We start from the raw sequence: 19,093 nt of genomic DNA on the forward strand, positions 1-19,093 counted from the left end.
TAATGATGTCTGGCACCGCCGTAGCTAAGGGCGGCACCTTCTTATTCAAAATGCGGTAATCAATTGTCAGACGCCATGCCCCATCCGGGCGGCGGACAGGCCAGATCGGCGAGTTGAATGGACTGACTGCCGGCCTCATTATGCCAGCTTTCACCAATGACTCAATAGTTTCACCAATCTCTTTATGTCCTCCTGGCAACCGGTACTGTTTCACACACACTGGGTCAGCAGGAGGAGGTAAATGCAAGGGGGACCATTTGGCATGCCCAACCACAACAGGGTTAACAACTCTCACATGGATTTTTCGATTGCCAAAAACAAATTCGCCTAAATCTGTAGTCACACTTTTGCCCAACAACACATCCATGCCAAGGATGTACTCTGGTATATCTGCAATCAAAACATTTGCTGTGAAAGGCAATCCCTCACCAATTGACATTTTTACATTAAAGGCTTTTGCAACAGTTTCTGCTCCCCCATAACCATTGACCAAAACTCTGGGACCAGACAATTTACTGGGATTGCCATTCAGAATGGTTACCTCAGCTCCTGTGTCTAATAGAGCCAAAACATGTTTTACTTTCTCATCCAAGTACAAGGTAAGTGGCACAAAAGGGCGTCTGTCTCTGGGGCTAGTTCTCTTTATTAACCGTACCTCAAAGACAGAGCCAGCCCTTCAATCAAAAATGGGGTCTGGGACCTCCCACTTGTTCTTTGCCAAATCAGGGTAACCCTTTGCTCGCACTTTGGGCTTTAACACCTCCTCTTCAGAGGGTGCAGAGGGCTTAGTTTTTTCCCGTCCCTGTCTTTTGATTTTTTTCCATTTCTCAAGCAGCTCTGATGTGGGTTTACCATCTATCTCATCTCTTGGAATTCCTGCTTTTAGCAGGTCCACCCACATTTGTTTGCGTGTGATCTCAACAGTATCAGCTTTCTCTTTATACTTTACATTTTTACCACGCTTTTTTTCGGAATCATTGTTTGCAGCCACTAGACGTGCTGCTTTGCGTACATCCAGCCCTTCTAGTTGCCCTAACAGAAGTGCCACTTCACCAATGGCTTTGCCCTGCGCTGGACCCAGCAATGAAAGCAATGCGCCCTTCATGTGACTCGGTGCATTTCTTAACAAACGTGCGCGCATGCCAGCTGTAAACAACTCCATGTCAGGCCCTGCAAAATTTGCACTGTACAGTGCACACTGCAAACCCATCTCTCTAAGCTGGTTTGTTGCTTCAGTTAGTGACTGCCAACAGCCCCAACTCTCTTCCATATCCATTGGACTCCCATACAGATTCATTAGGGCAGTCTGAAGCCAATTAAACAAGGAATGAGAACCTTGCTGTCCAAGCGCACCGCGCACTATCTGTCCCAACATCACATTAGTAGTGAGTGAACCCATCTTTAACAATTCCTCTGGGGTTAAGAAGATACTATCGGCACCCGTGTCCCAGATGCGAAGGAACCAAGTCAAAAGTGCTTCACCTAGCTTCTGTCTAAATAACTTAGCAATCTCTAAAAGCTCTGTCTGTGTATAATCACGGACAATCCTTGTATTTTGAATATTTGCACCGCCAGCTTGGCCCTTTGATTTGTTAGTGATTAATGGCCGTGCTGGATAAACACATTTCTCTGGAACACATTCCAGCTCTTCTCCATCAGACCAATTTAATTCAGCAAGTCTAATCTCAACAGACTCATTCCAGTCATGTGCTTGCTCAGTTTCACTATCACTGACTTCACCCGACCATAAATTTGGGCCCCAGTTATCTTTCCTAATTAGCGCGCGAATCCTTATCTTTGATGGATTGCCCCGCTGCTGTCTGCGCTTGTGCGTGGCTACACGCACAGCTAAAGAGGCACACCTGTCCTCCATCTGATCAGCCCGTTTAACGGACGATTCAAGGGTCTCTCTCATAATAATTTGTTGCTCTTGGAGCAGGGATATCTCGTCTGTTAATTTACTAATTTTAGCCTCTTTAAGCAGTTCATTCTCATGCACCTTTCTGAGCGCCTGCAGGAATAACCAGCCTATATTTCCTGCTGCCTTGAGCTCCTTTCTGCATTTCTCAAGCGGTAAACTCTCCAAGCACTTACTAATTACCGCCGGGGAAACATCATTTTCAAGCATGTCCCATGCCATCGGTGCCGAGTACCGATGCAAAATATCTGCCACACCCGACCAAGCATTTGATGCCGGCCATCCTGGAATGTGACAGAGTGCACTATCTTCCCCATTGCATTCATCTTTTGTATTTCTTTTCCAGAAGGGCATCGTGCTCGAAAACCCTGCTCACAGCGCCAAATGTAGTGATAAACAGTACCCGCACCTCCCTGGGATCCAGCCCTTTGTGCAAAGTAAATCACTCCTAATTACCTTCCCACACAAATAAGGTTTAAGAAGCACGATGAACTCAGTCTGGAAAAAAGCCAATCACACAGAATATGATGCTTGCATTTATTATCTACAATGACTAATGAAAACTAAGCAGCAATTTATAATAATGTGGAAATAGAGAGTGCAAGCTATATAATGCCAATTATCAATCACAGATGAATATGCAATTATTTGGTCTTACGCTCCTAATGAAATGTAGATGAAGATACGATCTGATCACATCCAGGACCCTCGCCGCTATCTGGTGCCCGGCACTCCTCAGCAGAGGAGGGGAGGACTGGCCAAGCCCCCACAGTCCTACACCAGAGCAGGGATGTGATGTTAGGAGCCTCGGCCCTGATAGCGCACAGCTGGTCGTCCAGGCACTGTCCTTGATACGCACGTCTTTCCAACAGTCCAGGATGAGTCCCCCCTCCCTGGTCCAAGTATAGTTCTCTTATTAGGAGCTGCACGTCAATCATCATGACGTGTCAGCTCTTCGAGAAGCTTCTAGGCTCTTCCCTCCTGGCAGTAAACATGTTTTTGCTTGGAAAGTTACAAGACTGGAAACAGCCAGTCTTGGCTCCCAGGCTTCGGGCACTGTTTCTTTGCATTCTTGTCTTATCAGTGCACCTGACTCGCAGAGCGAAGACGGGCAAAGCAATGCCTGGCTCCCACGAACTGCATGGAGCCTCTTGCTAAAGCACGATGTTTTATGTCTTCAAAAAAGGCCTTTGCAATTAACCCCTTGCAAGCATGCAGGCTCACCCAGTTTGAGAGTCCTGGTTGATGTCAGCATTTTCCTCCACGCTTCGAATAGGCTCTAATACACACAAGATAGCTCAGTGGGTTAGTGCAAATGCAGGTTACTGCAAGCGCCTAGCAGCTTATCACTACATGGTGACAGTTTTTTTTATTCTGTATGTAACGTTGATGTTCGACAATTTTTTTTATTCTGTATGCAACTTTGGTGTTCAACAATTTTTGTCTCATTATCTTACCAATGTACCAGAGATTACAAGGGCAGGTCATCATAAAAATGACTCTTTGTGAGTTATAACTGCTGATCTTTTTTGTTTTGTTTCCATATGTACGAGAGACCCAACTATAGCTCTTTACTGTTTTTTTGTAAATCTGCAAACCGAGAAATTGCACACAAGTGATGTCCATGTACAGGGGATAAGCACAAAAGACCAGTCAAGATAGGTTGGTGAACAATTATTGGTCTTGCTAAGTCAGTATATATCATCACAAAGATTGCATCTCCTTTTAAAAGCAAAAATGGGACTTTGTTTGTGAGGCTGACCATTTTGCAGAAGCTTTCAATGTTTTAGAATAACTTTATTGATTTTGTAAGAGCAGTCTGAATAAGTGTTGACACAGACACATTTTTCAGAATGGGAGACCTTCAGGGGGTTCCAAAAGGGTTCCTCGGATGTTGTTAAATGCACGTTGGATTGACCTCTTAATCAACAGCTGAGGGTATCCTTTTCATTTGATGTTCACTGATTATTTTTCGAAGGAGGATTTTTCAGTAATGTTTCTATGAAGACGTTGTAATTTTCCAAAAGGGATGTTAATGGTAAGAAACGAGGGTGAAAACTATCAAACCATAGTAATGAGTTACTAGCAGTGGATTTTCTGTATGGATGCATTTTCAACTGCCATTTTTTCAGAAGGACAATGTCCAAAAAAAATCAATCACCTGTTTTTATGAGTAATAACAGTGAGCTGGTAATCTAAAGTAGTGAGCCAATTCGCCAAAGCATTCATTGCCTTCACAAATCCCCAGAATATCATGCATGCATGAGCCCATCAAATTAGGTGAAGAAAAAATTATTCTCTGCGGTATAAATATTTCTCTTGAAAGTGCTCTACATGGAAGTGGCTATGTTGGGTGCAATGGTTTCTCCCTCAGCTGTACCTCATGTGATGGAACAGTTGATCTGTTTTTAAGTGAACGAAATTCCTGTTAAGTGTTAATTTTGTACTCCCCATTACAAATGATAACACATCCTCCAACTTGCGCAAGTTTTAATGTTTAAGGGTGATTTCTAGCAATGGCTGTGAAGGGTTCTGCGGAGGGCTCTGGGTGTATATGGACTCAATATGAAGTGTGACAAACAGATTGTGAGATTCATCTTCAGTTCTTCAACAATATCCATCGCCTTTTCCGGTGTCTGTAAGAAAGGATTACATTTTTGGGACATGTCTCAAAAATAGTTAACCTACTTCGATAGTGGTTTCAGGATTGAATTGATCAAATCAATGATATAATTGGGTGGCTTGGTGATTTTTATATATTTTTTATTGATGTTAAGTGTGTACAAAATAGCAATTCTGGAATTTCAAGGCGTCAAATAACTGTCTCCTCTGTAAAAAGCCTCCCTTTGTGCACTTCTTCTTGGACCTCTCGCTTAAGATTGGTGGCAAGTATTTCTGTGGGATCATTATCTATAGGTTTATAACTCGGGACATCCCTAAATTGGTGCAAGCATTTTGCTTCATAGTGGGATCTGCCCATAAGTACAATGGCGCCACCTTTGTCTGCTGGCTTTACGAGTACAGGCTTGTCAAGGCCACTTGTTCATGTTTACAGGGGATTTTGGAAGGGCAATTGTTTTCTGCTAAAGAGATGTTATGTCTTGATGTACCCATACCTTTCAAAGATCTTTGATTCTGTTGAATAGCTCGGGTTACCTCAAAAATGAAAGGCAGGCATAGGCCTGTTCTATTTTCACTTGGAGTGATATCGATGTAGCAAACACGTCTTCCAGGTGACTTTCCTCATGAAAATGTGGAATTCTCCATTGAGAGAGTAGGCATCACAATGGTTGGAAATAAAGCTGAAACCCATTTCTAAAAAAATCTTTTGCTGGTTTAAGGGCATGGGAGGACAGATTGATTACCACTGTCAACTGCTGTGGGTTGTGTGCTGGGGATTCCAGCCTTATCCCACCCCACCGCTTTTCCCTGATACAAATGTTTCTCCCTCTTTGTACTAGGTATGGGATCAGTATCGTCCTCTGTACTGTTGTTGCTTGAACTATCCGAAGTGCCCCTGAATCTGACTCTTCTGTTATATGTCAGGTTTGTAATCTTACTCTGAATAGGGGAAAGCACAAGTGATTGTACATTTTTCAAATCTTTCTTGAGACATGTTATTCTATCACAAGTAGTGAAACTTCTAAATTCTTTCCTGTCAGAGTAGAATTATTTTAATCTTTTGGCATACTGTTCTAAAGGGACAAGTTTGCGTATTTTGTATTCACAATTTTTCAAATTGTTTAAAACCTGTTGCATGAGTAATAAGGCTCTGCTTATTTCTAAACATTAAACTGACAAAAAAGGGTGGTTCATTACAGATAATGCCTTGGGGAGAAGTGCCTTGTATCATATGTATTCTGATATAATAGATCCATGGAGCGCCATTCTGATCAAACATTTCCGTAATTGGACAATTTCATTCTAGTACAAGATGCTAGTTTAAGTGTTGCCATTAGCTTCTAGGACTGATAATATTAACAAGAGGCTTCTATATAATCAGCTGAGAAACAGAGGCAGTCCGCCATTTTGAAGACCACAGGACTCCATGGGGAATTTTTCTGTATTACTGTGAGTGATAATTCCGACTATTTGTGGCGCTAAAGTGGATTATTTATCCCCAGCTTTTGGCTGGATTTGCATCCTCCACCTTATTGACAAACCTCTTAGCATGGCAGTGCAGTAAAGTGGTGGGTGTGGAATTACCACCACTTTACCACCACTCTTTGCTCATGAAATCACTGTCATGCAAAACGGTACTCCGTTTCAGGTGCTAAATAATACATCCTATACACAACTGCTTTGTTCAGCTGATCCTTTCTATCATTTCTATTTACTTTTTCCAAAGGAGTTGAGCACGGTGTTGTTCGTTTGGTGCATTTGTTCGTTTGGTGCATTTTACAGGATAGCTATGAATCATTTCTCTCTTCATCGCCACACCCTGCTGTTTCTATGATCTTTGACTAGTCAGTTATCTGTTCCTTCTCTCTGGTGGGCAGTAGGTCCTCGCTGGTCAATTACATTTTCCAGGGTATTCTTAAAGGGCATTTGTTTAAAAAAAATATATTTTAATTGTGAGAACATACAGAGGGACACTATTGTCAATTCAGCAGAGCGATGGCTATCCATTTCTCTGTTGAATGTTGATGCTGAAATGCTTGCCAATAGGATTACGCTGCTGGTATTAGATATGGTTTCCTCTCAATAATATGGGGTTTCCTTCCGACTTGCCACAATATTGAATTTATCAATTACATTACATCTCCCTACTTTCGCTGGAATGTGTAATCCCATTCTCGAAATAATTTTCCTTGATGCCAAAATGGTTTTAGTTGCGTCCCTCTGGGCAAAATTACACAGCTTTGGTTTTCCCCCTAATGTTCACAACTCTATTAAAGCATTATTCAAATAACCTATGGCCATAATCTCTGTAGATCAGTCCACATCAATTCCCTTCCAGATTTAGAGGGGAACCAGGCAGGATATACAACTCTCACTAGTCAATTTTTCTATGTACATGAGGTCACTTATTTTCCATATCATTAGGGACACTGGCATCCCTATTTATTCAGACACTTCCTGGATCAGTGTTTTTGTTGACGATATTGCCTTGCACACCGCTGATCTTGAATACACTCACAGAAGAACATGGGAGAATAGCCAGCTACAAACTGAAAAACGGGCAAAACACAGGTACTGTACTTACCTCTGCACCAGTCGCCCTTCATTCATAAATATACTCCACTGTTTGTACATGTCCCGGTCCGCTTTTTATCTACCCAATGTCTTTTTCAAGAGGTGAAATTCTATCAACGTTACTTTCATTTGGGTATCCAGGGAGGCCCCTGCGATTAGATGGCTATGCTTACAGTCAGCTCTTGAAGGGTTGTCCTTGCCAGAAATGCACCATTATTTTTGGGCAGCAATGGACCACAAGATGCGATGTATTTAGATTCTTCAGGTAGGTGGGCAAGGTTTCTTTTCCAAAATTGATAGTTTATCTAAGCAATCAGACATCCGAGGCATCAATCTTTGTCCTTTCAAATAGTTCATGCCTGGTAAATTGAAGGCTTGGGTCTGCAACCTGTGGCTCGCAGAGGATTTAGCCTAGGACCACAATGGTCGATCATCATTGGCTTCATTAGGGCTGATGAAAGTTGTAGGCCAAAACACCCAGAGCGGCAGGCTCAGACCCCTGCACTAAGGTGTTTTTCAAATATATGCAGATCAAATTCTGTGTATCCGATTGCAAAATGTTCACAAAAAATGGCTGTGCCACTCAACACAATATTGTGTGCTTCCTACCTATAGCCGACATCACATTAGATGTGAAGTGTAAACTCCACGCCTCGAAGCTGCAAACATGTCGGGTTAACATGATATCCCCAGTCAACGTGTATGAGATAAATGTACATACAATGTGATTCTAATGCATGCAAATCTATCTCATGAACATTACTATGTGACATCCTGAAAACCCTGAGAGCCTGATTCATGGAAGTGTTTTATAATGGCGCAATCCCATAGGAAAACGTTCCATGAATCAGGCCCCACATGTTTGCAGCCCTCAAGACCTGGAGTTCTGCACCTCTGCATTAGACACTATTACCAACACATGGTTAAATGTATTCCCATTACCTTGATGGCATTTGTTGGACATGGTTTTAGGATCTGAAGGAATCCTTTTTTGGTAACATGTCTTTCCATCGAAAAATGTTCCATCAAAACTTTTTCCATCACATTATTTCTAACGAAAATATGTTCATTGAATGCATTTTATTTTTGGGGGGATCCGCCCAACCTACCGTTTTGAACCCTTAAAAACACACCACAAACAAAATTAACGCTTTACCCCCAAAAAATGCATTTGATTAACACATTTTCGTTGGAAAAAATTAAATGGAACAAGTTACGACGGAACATTCTTCGATGGAAAGACTGCATACCATCGTTTTCTATTGATAACATTACTCACTCTACCTCTCTTATGATACAAGATTTAATGACAGCCAAGCTATGTTTTGATCACACTACCCAAGTGAGGCTTTAAAGATGAAACTTCAATCCAAATGACACTTTTGATAAATATGCACAAAAAGTTGTATGGTTACTCCTATACCAGACCTTGACCATATAATGGTCTGAGATACTGTGTAGCGTGTGCACTTTGTATCAGACTATCCTTTAGCCATAGTTTCTAGACAATTTATGAACACAGGTCTGCCACCGCTATCTCATCGATATATTTATACACCATGGACACATGTGAGACTACTGATCGATATGAATGGCGCCAGGCCCTGCTATTCAGAACTTCTCAGGTAATATTAAGTTGAAGAGTGTCTATCAACCTTTCACTTGATCTTGGATTCTGTTATTCCTGCTCCTAATTCGTGGATAAAACAAATGCCTCCTCACATATTATAGCTTTGTAGTTGTTTATTTTATGTGTATGACTTGAGTGCAGGGGATGCTCTATACAATTATCCCCATCATGCAAATGTATGTTCAAGGGTTCCTGAAGCAGAAGATTCAAGTAAGCCCATCCCTTACCCCCCACCCCCCTCCAGCTAGCCCTTTAAAATGACAGTGAAGGCAATTGAACACCAGCAGTCCAGCTGTAGCACCCATACCTCAACTGTTAGCAGAACAATTCACTTTTGGCTGTCGTCAGTGGTACGATAAAAGCTAATCAATGTCTGTACGGCAAAGGTTGATCTGCAATCGAATTCCATCTGCTGCTGTGTTCTCTACTGCCTCGAGTAAAGGACCTGAAAATCAGCTGTAGTGGTACTCACAGTGGAGGAGGATATTATTGGGGGAGTGTTCATTAATCTTCACGAGATCAAACAAGGAAGTCTATGCCATGGCTGGCTCTGTGCACAGCACCCTCTGCTGAGTGTCTCCTCTGTAACTAGGATCTCATTGGTGGAGCCATCTTCTATTTCGCGAGTGGATGTCCCCTCCGCCCATGCTTCCTCTGTGGCTTCAACTGTCCAGATGGGCACGCTGACCTTCATCTCCATCTCATGCACCATCCTCTCCAGGTGCTCGATCTGCACAGCAAGGTCAGAGGAGACTTGGGGTTCCACCACATCACCCAATCGGCTGCTGGGGGACTTTAAACTTCTATGCCTCCAGGACAAATCAGATGGCTTCCCTGTTGTGCCTGTTTTGATGTGGCACCTCCGCCGAGTTTGTTGGGGAAATAGCTGGTAGAGATGCTGGGCTTTGTAGAGGTCTTGCTGGAACATTTCCAGCGTTGATAGAAAGAGTACAAACATCCTCTCCAGCTGCACCCGTTCATCTGGGCTTACCTCCTGCTCGGTGAGCAGGGACATGAGTTTATTCTGTAAACCTTTAGATAAAGAAGGGAAAACAAACAAGTGAATGGAAATCCATCACAGGAAGAAGAGCATAATAAAGAATACTGCTAGCAACACTCTACATGTCAGACAGGTTCATTAAGAGCGAAGACTGACTCCTACTCAAGACGTCCTTACTGCCTATACGTAGACTCCTGTACTGTTGGGCCACGCTACCCAGCTACCCCCTATCCTGATAACCCCATTCTTTTTTTTTGTTTAATAGTTTTTATTGGAATTATAGCAATAATACACATTAATAATTATGCATAAATCCATGAGGACCAAGAGAGAACAACAGAAAAAACCACCAAATAAAGTTCAGGCTGATATTAATTAACTTTTCGGAACCAGGTAATAACAAAGACATATAGACAATAGTAAATAATGAATGAGAAGATGGAACATAATCAGTGAAATCTGCAAGGGGAATACAGATGATGATTTACCGAGAAGAACAAGGGGAGACAGAATACAAACATGGGAACAGAAGGATTGAGAGAGGGGGATGGGGGAATAACCCCATTTTTAATGCGTATCACTATACAGCGCAGTCTCATCACCAAGCCCATCGTCTCTTCCCACCAGGCACCTACTTTGGGCAAGGTGACTGGGAGAGAGTGGCCTGACTGCCAGCTAGCACAATGTTCCTAGGTCACATCAGACAGATGGAATCTATCCCTCGGACATTTGCACAACAGGATCTGGCGGTCCAAGTTTAAGAACCGGTCTATGAGTTTACTGAAGCTCCTTTGGCACCCTCTAAGCCACAAGCAACTGCACGACTAACACTAGGGAAACAATGACTTTTCAGATGGCGGTACACGACCTCAATAAGCATATGTAGTTAAAAGCAATATCCAGAGGACACTTAATCTCATGAGATGTCATTTAAAACCTACAGTTCTCTGAAAATGAAGAGCAAATGTTAGATGAGAAACAAAGTGTATGGGACAATAATATAGTGGATTGTTTTGGAGAAAACACTCAAAGTTTTATATTCCCCTAGTGATGACCCAACAACACAGTTCTCAAAAACGTTGTCGATAGGTTTAATATAAAATTACAGGATTATCGATGACACAGATTTCTTAGCAGAAACTCCTAGCACAAAATCCAGCATTACCTACTTTGGCATGGTATCTGCCCTGCCCAGTGCAGCCATTTCACTACATTTGGAGAAGGGTCTTTTGACCGCATTTTTTCTCACGCCTTTGTGGGGGGCGGTGCAGGGTCTGGGAGTTGATAGAAAGAGAATTTGAGGCGTGATGGTTTAGAGGGATGGCAGGAAAGGGTACTGTGGGTTAGCCCCCCATTACAATTACTGCAAGAAATGTAGTGAAATGGCCACCACAGTGAGTTGTCTCATATCCTTTTGGCTCAACTAGCTTAACAATGCAAGAACACCAAGCTCATGCCTGGTAGTAAGGTCTGTAAATGCCTGAGTAGTGGGAAAATTTAAACCTGCCCCATACGAGCCGACGAATGTGAAGGGGAATCTGGTGGCTAAACCCATCATTGCCACCACTGCAAAAAAGTAGTTCGAGATACAGAGGACGCAGAGTTAGAATAGGCGGCCTCAAGGTAGCTACTTTCTAATGTTATTTTTATTTATACTGTGCAATATTGGCCCGAAAGCATCTTGAGCTTAGAGGCAGGTTCGATGTTACAAGTCTGAGATTGAATGGAAAATTCTAAATGATCCTCAATAAATGTGAAATGGTTTGGTAATGAACTCCACAGTCGCAATACAAGGTATGAAAAGGAGCAATTCCACCTCCCTAAAACTGTCACTGGATAAGTGGCAATCCCAGTAACCAGAATTCTGTCTGAACAAAGCTTTCTAAAGTGAGAATAGTTATGTAATTACTACTGAAAAATGAGATCATGTCCATTATGCGCAAGACAGTCATTTAAAATCAACCTGTCTCAAAACAGGCAACCAGTTACTTGTGTTTTGTGGAAAGTGTGGTTGTACTTATTTAAACCAAAAATGAATCCGGTTGAGACATTTTGGACTTGCTGCAAATAATCGATTTGTTTCTTGGGCAGACCAAGATACAAAGTGTTGCAGTAGTTCAGTTGGGCCCACCTGAAAGCATTAAGCAAGTTGATAATTTGTTTAAAACGAAAAGCATGTTTAAAAGATAAAAAACGGGTTCTCTAGAGTATTTATCTGAGGTGCCACGGAAAGTTCAGAGTCCACTAACATGGCCACGTTTTGTGCTTGAGAAACCGGTTTGGAACAATGCCCAAGTGTCTCACGTAAAAAAGAATTGCTCTAAATGGAGGTAGCTCTATCAGGAACAGTGACGTCCGTTTTGTTCAGGGTAAATTTGAGCTACTTTTGGGGCATCCAAACCATACCTTCTTCCATGCACTGTACAAAACAAACAAGATGCTGTATGACCAGATCCTCTTCTAACCTGGAGAAGCATCTCGTGGTCATTGGCATCAGTGGCAGCTGGTGAATTTTTAAACTGGAGGGGCATAAGTATTTGCCCAGATATGTGACAGCGGCCAAGCGTAGTGAGGGAGCCCGCACCAATCAATAGGGTTTGTGGGGGTCTCAAATGGTGCATTTAGAGCCCAATTTTTCAGAAAAAATTGGCAAAAAGCCAAACTGTTTGCAATTGGTTTTCTAGGGTAGCTCACGAAAAAATCCAATAGATGAAAGTCACCAAAAGTGCACAGGAGCAGTTCTCCAACACATTTTCATGACATGTTCACACTGGCAGTGCCCATACATTTCCATGCTGACAGCACCATTATACCCATATAAGAACATGCTCATGTTTGCTCCTCTGCGCTTAATGCCAGTAATGATACTATAAGAAAACATGCCCATGTTTGTTCTGCCAACATATGGCAGTATTCCCATGTAAGTACATACTCCAGTTGCTGTTACCATTATAAATGCAGGCCAAAGTATGAAAACATGTCCAAACTGGCAGCACTTAAATGCCAGTCGAGCTACATAATAAGGGATTTGGGGGGTCTGTGAGGGGGTATGGTGTTTGCTGGTTCCCCCAAGAGACATAGTACTAATAAAAAGAATAAAGAGAGGTCCGTACATGTGTGGGGAAGTACACATGGACAGGCTAGAGCACAGAGAAAGTACAGAAGTGGGAGGAACACACTAAGAGCACACGGGATGAGAAGAGAGGGCATGGGGAGAGAGAAATAGAGAGTCAGAGAGGTTATACAGTGACAGCCAGTACACAACACTTTCCAGCACTCTCATTAAAGCCAATTCAATGAAAATGTAATTTGAGGCCATTTTCTCGCAAAGCAGCTCTCGAATTTTGGAGTTTATTTTTTCTAACTCTATTCCTACTTTATTTAATGCAAAATGTGTCAGCCCCCGTTATTCAACCCTTTTGCCCCTACTGACCTCTCCCTCACTGAGCTTTTCTACACTATGCATCTTTTCCCTTCAGGTTTCCTCTTTACTATTTATTATTTAAACATTACAACTTTTAAGATGGTTATTTTTCACGTTTTTTCAAACTTCTGTAACTTTTACATTGAAACTAATGTGTACATTGTCGTTGAGAAGGACTTGCATAGATACAGGATTTCAATTAAATGGATGGGGTGGAATGAGTGGATACCGAGAACATGGGGCCCTTGAGGAAAGTCTTATTCATTTATCTCCCTCTCCCACATCCTCCCTTGTGTACAGCATCTCCTTCTCCATCCTCTCCCTGCTCTCATATGCACTCTAGCTCCTTGCATGCACACTCACTTTTTGAGATTGGATCTCTCTCTCTCTCGCTCTCTCTCTCTCTCTCTCTCTCCTCTCTCTCTCTCTCTCTCTCTCTCTCTCTCTCTCTCTCTCTCTCTCTCTCTCTTTCTGTCTCTCTCTCTCTCTCTCTCTCTCTCTCTCTCTCTCTCTCTCTCTCTCTCCCTTTTCCATCAGTACGTATGTGAGCAGGAGTGGAAGCAAGAGTGCACACTCCATCACCACTTTCAGAAAGAGCCCGAAAACATACCCTTTCCACCCAACTATAACTCTGCCCCTCCACCTCCCCTTCTACCAGTTGTTGAGCCTACCCTGCAAACATTTAACCTTTGAACCTTGACCTTCAGGGTAGGGTCAGTGCTGAATAAAAATTCAAATAGAATAAAGTGGTAGGGATTAGGTCATCCTGTCAACTGGTCGCCAATGGCAGATTACACAGGACCAATACAGATGTGGTTCACTGCTCAATGGTCACAGGCATTAGACACACATTCCACACAAACATGTACTAATCAGGACAGCCAATACCACAACGATGCACTGCAAAAACATGCAAGCAGCAACACCCTCGCCACAGATCTTTGTAGTAGCTCAAGAAATATTGAAATGGTAGCTGAAAAGAAATACTAATCTACCTTCAAAGGTATGTGATCATCTGCCCTACTGGTTACTCAGTTTCACTAGTAATGCACCCAGATCTGCCCGACTCCTTAATTGTCCAACCTTTGTGGTTCCTATAACCTGCTGTCCCGACCTCTGCTCTAAACACCATACCCAAAGCCAAATACTGCAACCCCAACCATGCTTATCAAGCTAACAGCGTCACAACTTTCACCTAGAAGCCCAGCCTTGGCTTGCACATGTTTGCTCACCTCACGGCGTTATCTGCATTATGAAGGTACAAAGCATCATCTGTGACATCCTCACATACAGTAAAAACCTGCATGGCTGGTTGCTGAGACCCTATCCATGGAGAGCCTGATCGATAGGGGATGCCAGGCCATTGGTCCCAGCTCCGACCATCTTCTCCCACGTGGGTGCTGTTGCATTCGTCATTGGCCCCAAGCCTGGTAATTGGCAATTATTTGCAAACTAAACACATCTCTATCTATGTAGCAGTGGCCCTGGTATGAGCAGGCAGAGGGCCTGGTGGATAGCTGAGGTCATATTAGCTCACACACTTCACTCGCTCCGAGGGAGGCTGGCACCTCTCCAAGGTCTTCCACCCTCATGCTGGAATATCATTTTATTCGTCCCTGCACCTCGCAGCACGAATCATGTGACCTACGAGTAAATATGATATTTTTGATCGATCAGTGGTCTAAAAGGTTTGTGATCAGTGGCCTGGGGCTGGCTGGTACCTTGGAATTCAGAGGTCCTAAAGCTAGGGCTTTTGGGTGCTATTATTTAGGATTGGGACTGGTGGTGGTCCGAGGCTCATGCCCGCCTTATAGTGGTATTGTATTGTACAAAGATACTCAGCCCTCCTCCCTTGGCCTTACATGGCAAATTCTGTGTTTGTGGATCTCTGCAGCTCTGACCTGTCTCATCAGTACCCAGGATACAACCTATTTCTTTGCTCATTTTCGCAGCCTAGGCCTGAGATGCTGACTGCCATGCTGCGTGTTATGTCTTTGTGCTTCAATATGGCTGCTCATATCCAGCATGTGCACTATATCTTCCAAGCATGCAATAATGTAGTTGTGTGGAAGCCTTTAAGGGCACCCCATACCCCCTGGTCTCTTACATTACCTTTCACGGTCTTTGCCTTATTTGTAAAGCGCTTGGAGGTGTTGGGAATGTTGTGTCCCCTTCCCAACAGAGCCCTACAGACATTGCCCTAAAAGGAGCTCTAATTAATGCCAGATCTAAGCTAGCACACTCAGTGGACATTTCAGGCTTGATCTCCATTCATAAACTAGACGTATTAGCAATTTCGGAAACGTATCTGCATTCTGCCTCAGGCCTAGCCTTTTCCATAGCACACCTGTGCACTATCTACAGCATGGGTGCACAACATATGCTCTTTTGTCTGGCCCGCGAGGCACAAAGACTTTCCTAATGGAGGGTGGCCCGCGGCCACCCTCCATTAGGAAAGTCTTTGTTGTCTTCCGGGCCGGACAAAATACTGGCCCTCATTGGCTCAGCACACACACGCACCACATCTCTCCTACAAGCCACGTAATGCGTGTGTGCTGCACCAATGGAGGGCCAGCACTACGGCTGGCGTGGTCCATAAGGCTTGATGCCGGAAGGCATTTCAGCCTTGGACCACGCCAGCCGTAGTACGATTCCAGCGTTCCAGTTTCCCTGCCTTCCAGCATTCCAGCACGTCTCCGGTAAGTGCTCTGTTTGTGTTTGTGTGTCGGGTTTGTTTTGCTTTATGTTTGTATGTGTATGTTGAGATGCGGGGGAGGGGGGCTGTGTCGGATGTGTATGAATGTTTGTATTTGAATGTATTCTGTGTGTATGTTGAGATGCGGGGGTGGGGGGTGTGTATGAATGTTTATATTTGAATGTATTTTGTGTGTATGTTGAGATGCGGGGGTGGGGGGGTGTCGGATGTGTATGAATGTTTGTATTTGAATGTATTTTGTGTGTATATTGAGATGTGGGGTTCGGGGGGTGTCTGATGTGTATGAATGTTTGTATTTGAATGTATTTTGTGTGTATGTTGAGATGCGGGGGTGGGGGGTGTGTATGAATGTTTGTATTTGAATGTATTTTGTGTGTATGTTGAGATGCGGGGGTGGGGGGTGTCGGATGTGTATGAATGTTTGTATTTGAATGTATTTTGTGTGTATGTTGTGATGCGGGGTGGGGGGGGGGTGTCGGATGTGTATGAATGTTTGTATTTGAATGTATTTTGTGTGTATGTTGAGATGCGGGGGTGGGGGGTGTGTCAGATGTGTATGAATGTTTGTATTTGAATGTATTTTGTGTGTATGTTGTGATGCGGGGGTGGGGGGTGTCGGATGTGTATGAATGTTTGTATTTGAATGTATTTTGTGTGTATGTTGAGATGCGGGGGTGGGGGGTGTGTCAATGTGTATGAATGTTTGTATTTGAATGTATTTTGTGTGTATGTTGTGATGCGGGGGTGGGGGGTGTGTCGGATGTGTATGAATGTTTGTATTTGAATGTATTTTGTGTGTATGTTGTGATGCGGGGTGGGGGGGGTGTCGGATGTGTATGAATGTTTGTATTTGAATGTATTTTGTGTGTATGTTGAGATGCGGGGGTGGGGGGTGTGTCAGATGTGTATGAATGTTTGTATTTGAATGTATTTTGTGTGTATGTTGTGATGCGGGGGTGGGGGGTGTCGGATGTGTATGAATGTTTGTATTTGAATGTATTTTGTGTGTATGTTGAGATGCGGGGGTGGGGGGTGTGTCAATGTGTATGAATGTTTGTATTTGAATGTATTTTGTGTGTATGTTGTGATGCGGGGGTGGGGGGTGTGTCGGATGTGTATGAATGTTTGTATTTGAATGTATTTTGTGTGTATGTTGAGATGCGGGGGTGGGGAGGTGTCGGATGTGTATGAATGTTTGTATTTGAATGTATTTTGTGTGTATGTTGAGATGCAGGGGGTATGGTTGGTGTCGGATGTGTATGAATGTTTGTATTTGAATGTATTTTGTGTGTATGTTGAGATGCGGGGGTGGGGGGGTGTGTCGGATGTGTATGAATGTTTGTATTTGAATGTATTCTGTGTGTATGTTGAGATGCGGGGTGGGGGGTGTGTCGGATGTGTATGAATGTTTGTATTTGAATGTATTTTGTGTGTATGTTGAGATGCGGGGGTGGGGGGGTTGTCAGATGTGTATGAATGTTTTGATTTGAATGTTTTTTGTGTGCTGAGTTGGGGGTGGGGGTTCGGGTCTGTATGGGTGCATGTTTGTGTGTGTGCTGAGTTGGGGGGTGGGGGTTCGGGTCTATATGGGTGCTTGTTTGAGAGTGTGCTGATTTGGGGGGGTGGGGGGTTCGGGTCTTTATGGGTGCATGTGTGTGTGCTGAGTTGGGGGGTGGGGGGTTCGGGTCTGTATGGGTGCATGCTTGAGAGTGTGTGCTGAGTTGGGGGGTGGGGGGTTCGGGTCTTTATGGGTGCATGTTTGAGAGTGTGCGGAGTTGGGGGGTGGGGGTTCGGGTCTGTATGGGTGCTTGTTTGAGAGTGTGCTGATTTTTTTCGGCTCTGTATGGGTGCATGTTTGTGTGTGTGCTGAGTTGGGAGGGGTTTGGAGTTGGGGGGTTCGGGTCTTTATGGGTGCATGTTTGTGTGTGTGCTGAGTTGGGGGGGTGGGGGTTCGGGTCTTTATTGGTGCTGGTTTGTGTGTGCTGATTTGGGGGGTGGTGGTTTGGTTGGGGGTGAGGGGGCCATGGGGTGGGGGGTTTGGTTGGGAGTGAGGAGGCCATGGGGCATAGTGTTTGGCTGGGGGTGAGGGGGCCATGGGGCATAGTGTTTGGTTGGGGGTGAGGGACATGGGGCATAGTGTTTGGTTGGGGGAGAGGGGGCCATGGGGCATAGTGTTTGGTTGGGGGTGAGGGGGACATGGGGCATAGTGTTTGGTTGGGGGTGAGGGGGACAGGACATGGGGCATAGTGTTTGGTTGGGGGTGAGTGACATGGGGCATAGTGTTTGGTTGGGGGTGAGAGGGACATGGGGCATAGTGTTTGGTTGGGGGTGAGTGCCATGGGGCATAGTGTTTGGTTGGGGGTGAGGGACATGGGCATTGTGTTTGGTTGGGTGTAAGGGGGCCATGGGGCATAGTGTTTGGTTGGGGGTGAGGGGGACATGGGGCATAGTGTTTGGTTGGGGGTGAGGGGGACATTGGACATAGTGTTTGGTTGGGGGTGAGGGGACATGGGGCATAGTGTTTGGTTGGGGGTGAGGGGGACATGGGGCATAGTGTTTGGTTGGGGGTGAGTGACATGGGGCATAGTGTTTGGTTGGGGGTGAGGGGGACATGGGGCATAGTGTTTGGTTGGGGGTGAGTGACATGGGGCATAGTGTTTGGTTGGGGTGAGGGGGCCATGGGGCATAGTGTTTGGTTGGGGGTAAGGGAGCCGTGGGGCATAGTGTTGCACTCCAAGAGTGAACCCAATAATAAAGCTAAAACAGGCACAGTTAGGAGATGTTCATCTTTGGCTTTTTGAGGAAACCTGACTCAACGAAGGCCATACTCCTCTTGGGCAACCCAAATAGCAAACTGTAGCAGTCCAAAATAACGGCATGTCCAAGCTAGGGCCAATAAAATATATATAAGTTAATTAAACAGGCGAGATACAATAACGAAATAGAAATGAATTATAACAATGGAAAATGTGTAGTACAAAATGTAAGTTTGAAATGCAAATAAAAATCGTTACCCCTCAAAAACATTCTTTTTCCATGTGTTTAGTACAACTTGGGGGTTTAAAAAGCCTCCTGCCATGCCCCGCCTACCGCCCCGCCCACATTTACTTTTCGGCCCACTAAAGCCCTCTGTCAAAATCAGTTGTGCACCCCTGATCTACAGGAAAGACAGACCCGACACCTGAGGTGGAGGGGTTGCCCAGATTGCC

The 19,093-nt window shown here is 44.1% G+C and overlaps 1 protein-coding gene across 2 annotated transcripts in view; it reads right to left on the minus strand.

The window, feature by feature from the left end:
• Window positions 1-8,839: 8,839 nt before the first annotated feature.
• LOC138580573 (regulator of G-protein signaling 9-binding protein-like) overlaps window positions 8,840-19,093 on the minus strand; it is a 340,969-nt gene continuing 330,715 nt past the window's right edge. For both annotated transcript variants that reach the window (XM_069651222.1, XM_069651223.1), the window contains exon 3: window positions 8,840-9,776. In XM_069651222.1, coding sequence (XP_069507323.1) covers window positions 9,256-9,776 — 521 coding nt within the window. In that variant the 3' untranslated portion in view covers window positions 8,840-9,255. The remainder of the gene's footprint in view (window positions 9,777-19,093) is intronic.

The sequence above is a fragment of the Ambystoma mexicanum genome, chromosome 3p, assembly GCF_040938575.1.
Source record: "Ambystoma mexicanum isolate Mex_15411 chromosome 3p, UKY_AmexF1_1, whole genome shotgun sequence".
Lineage (NCBI taxonomy): Eukaryota > Metazoa > Chordata > Amphibia > Caudata > Ambystomatidae > Ambystoma > Ambystoma mexicanum.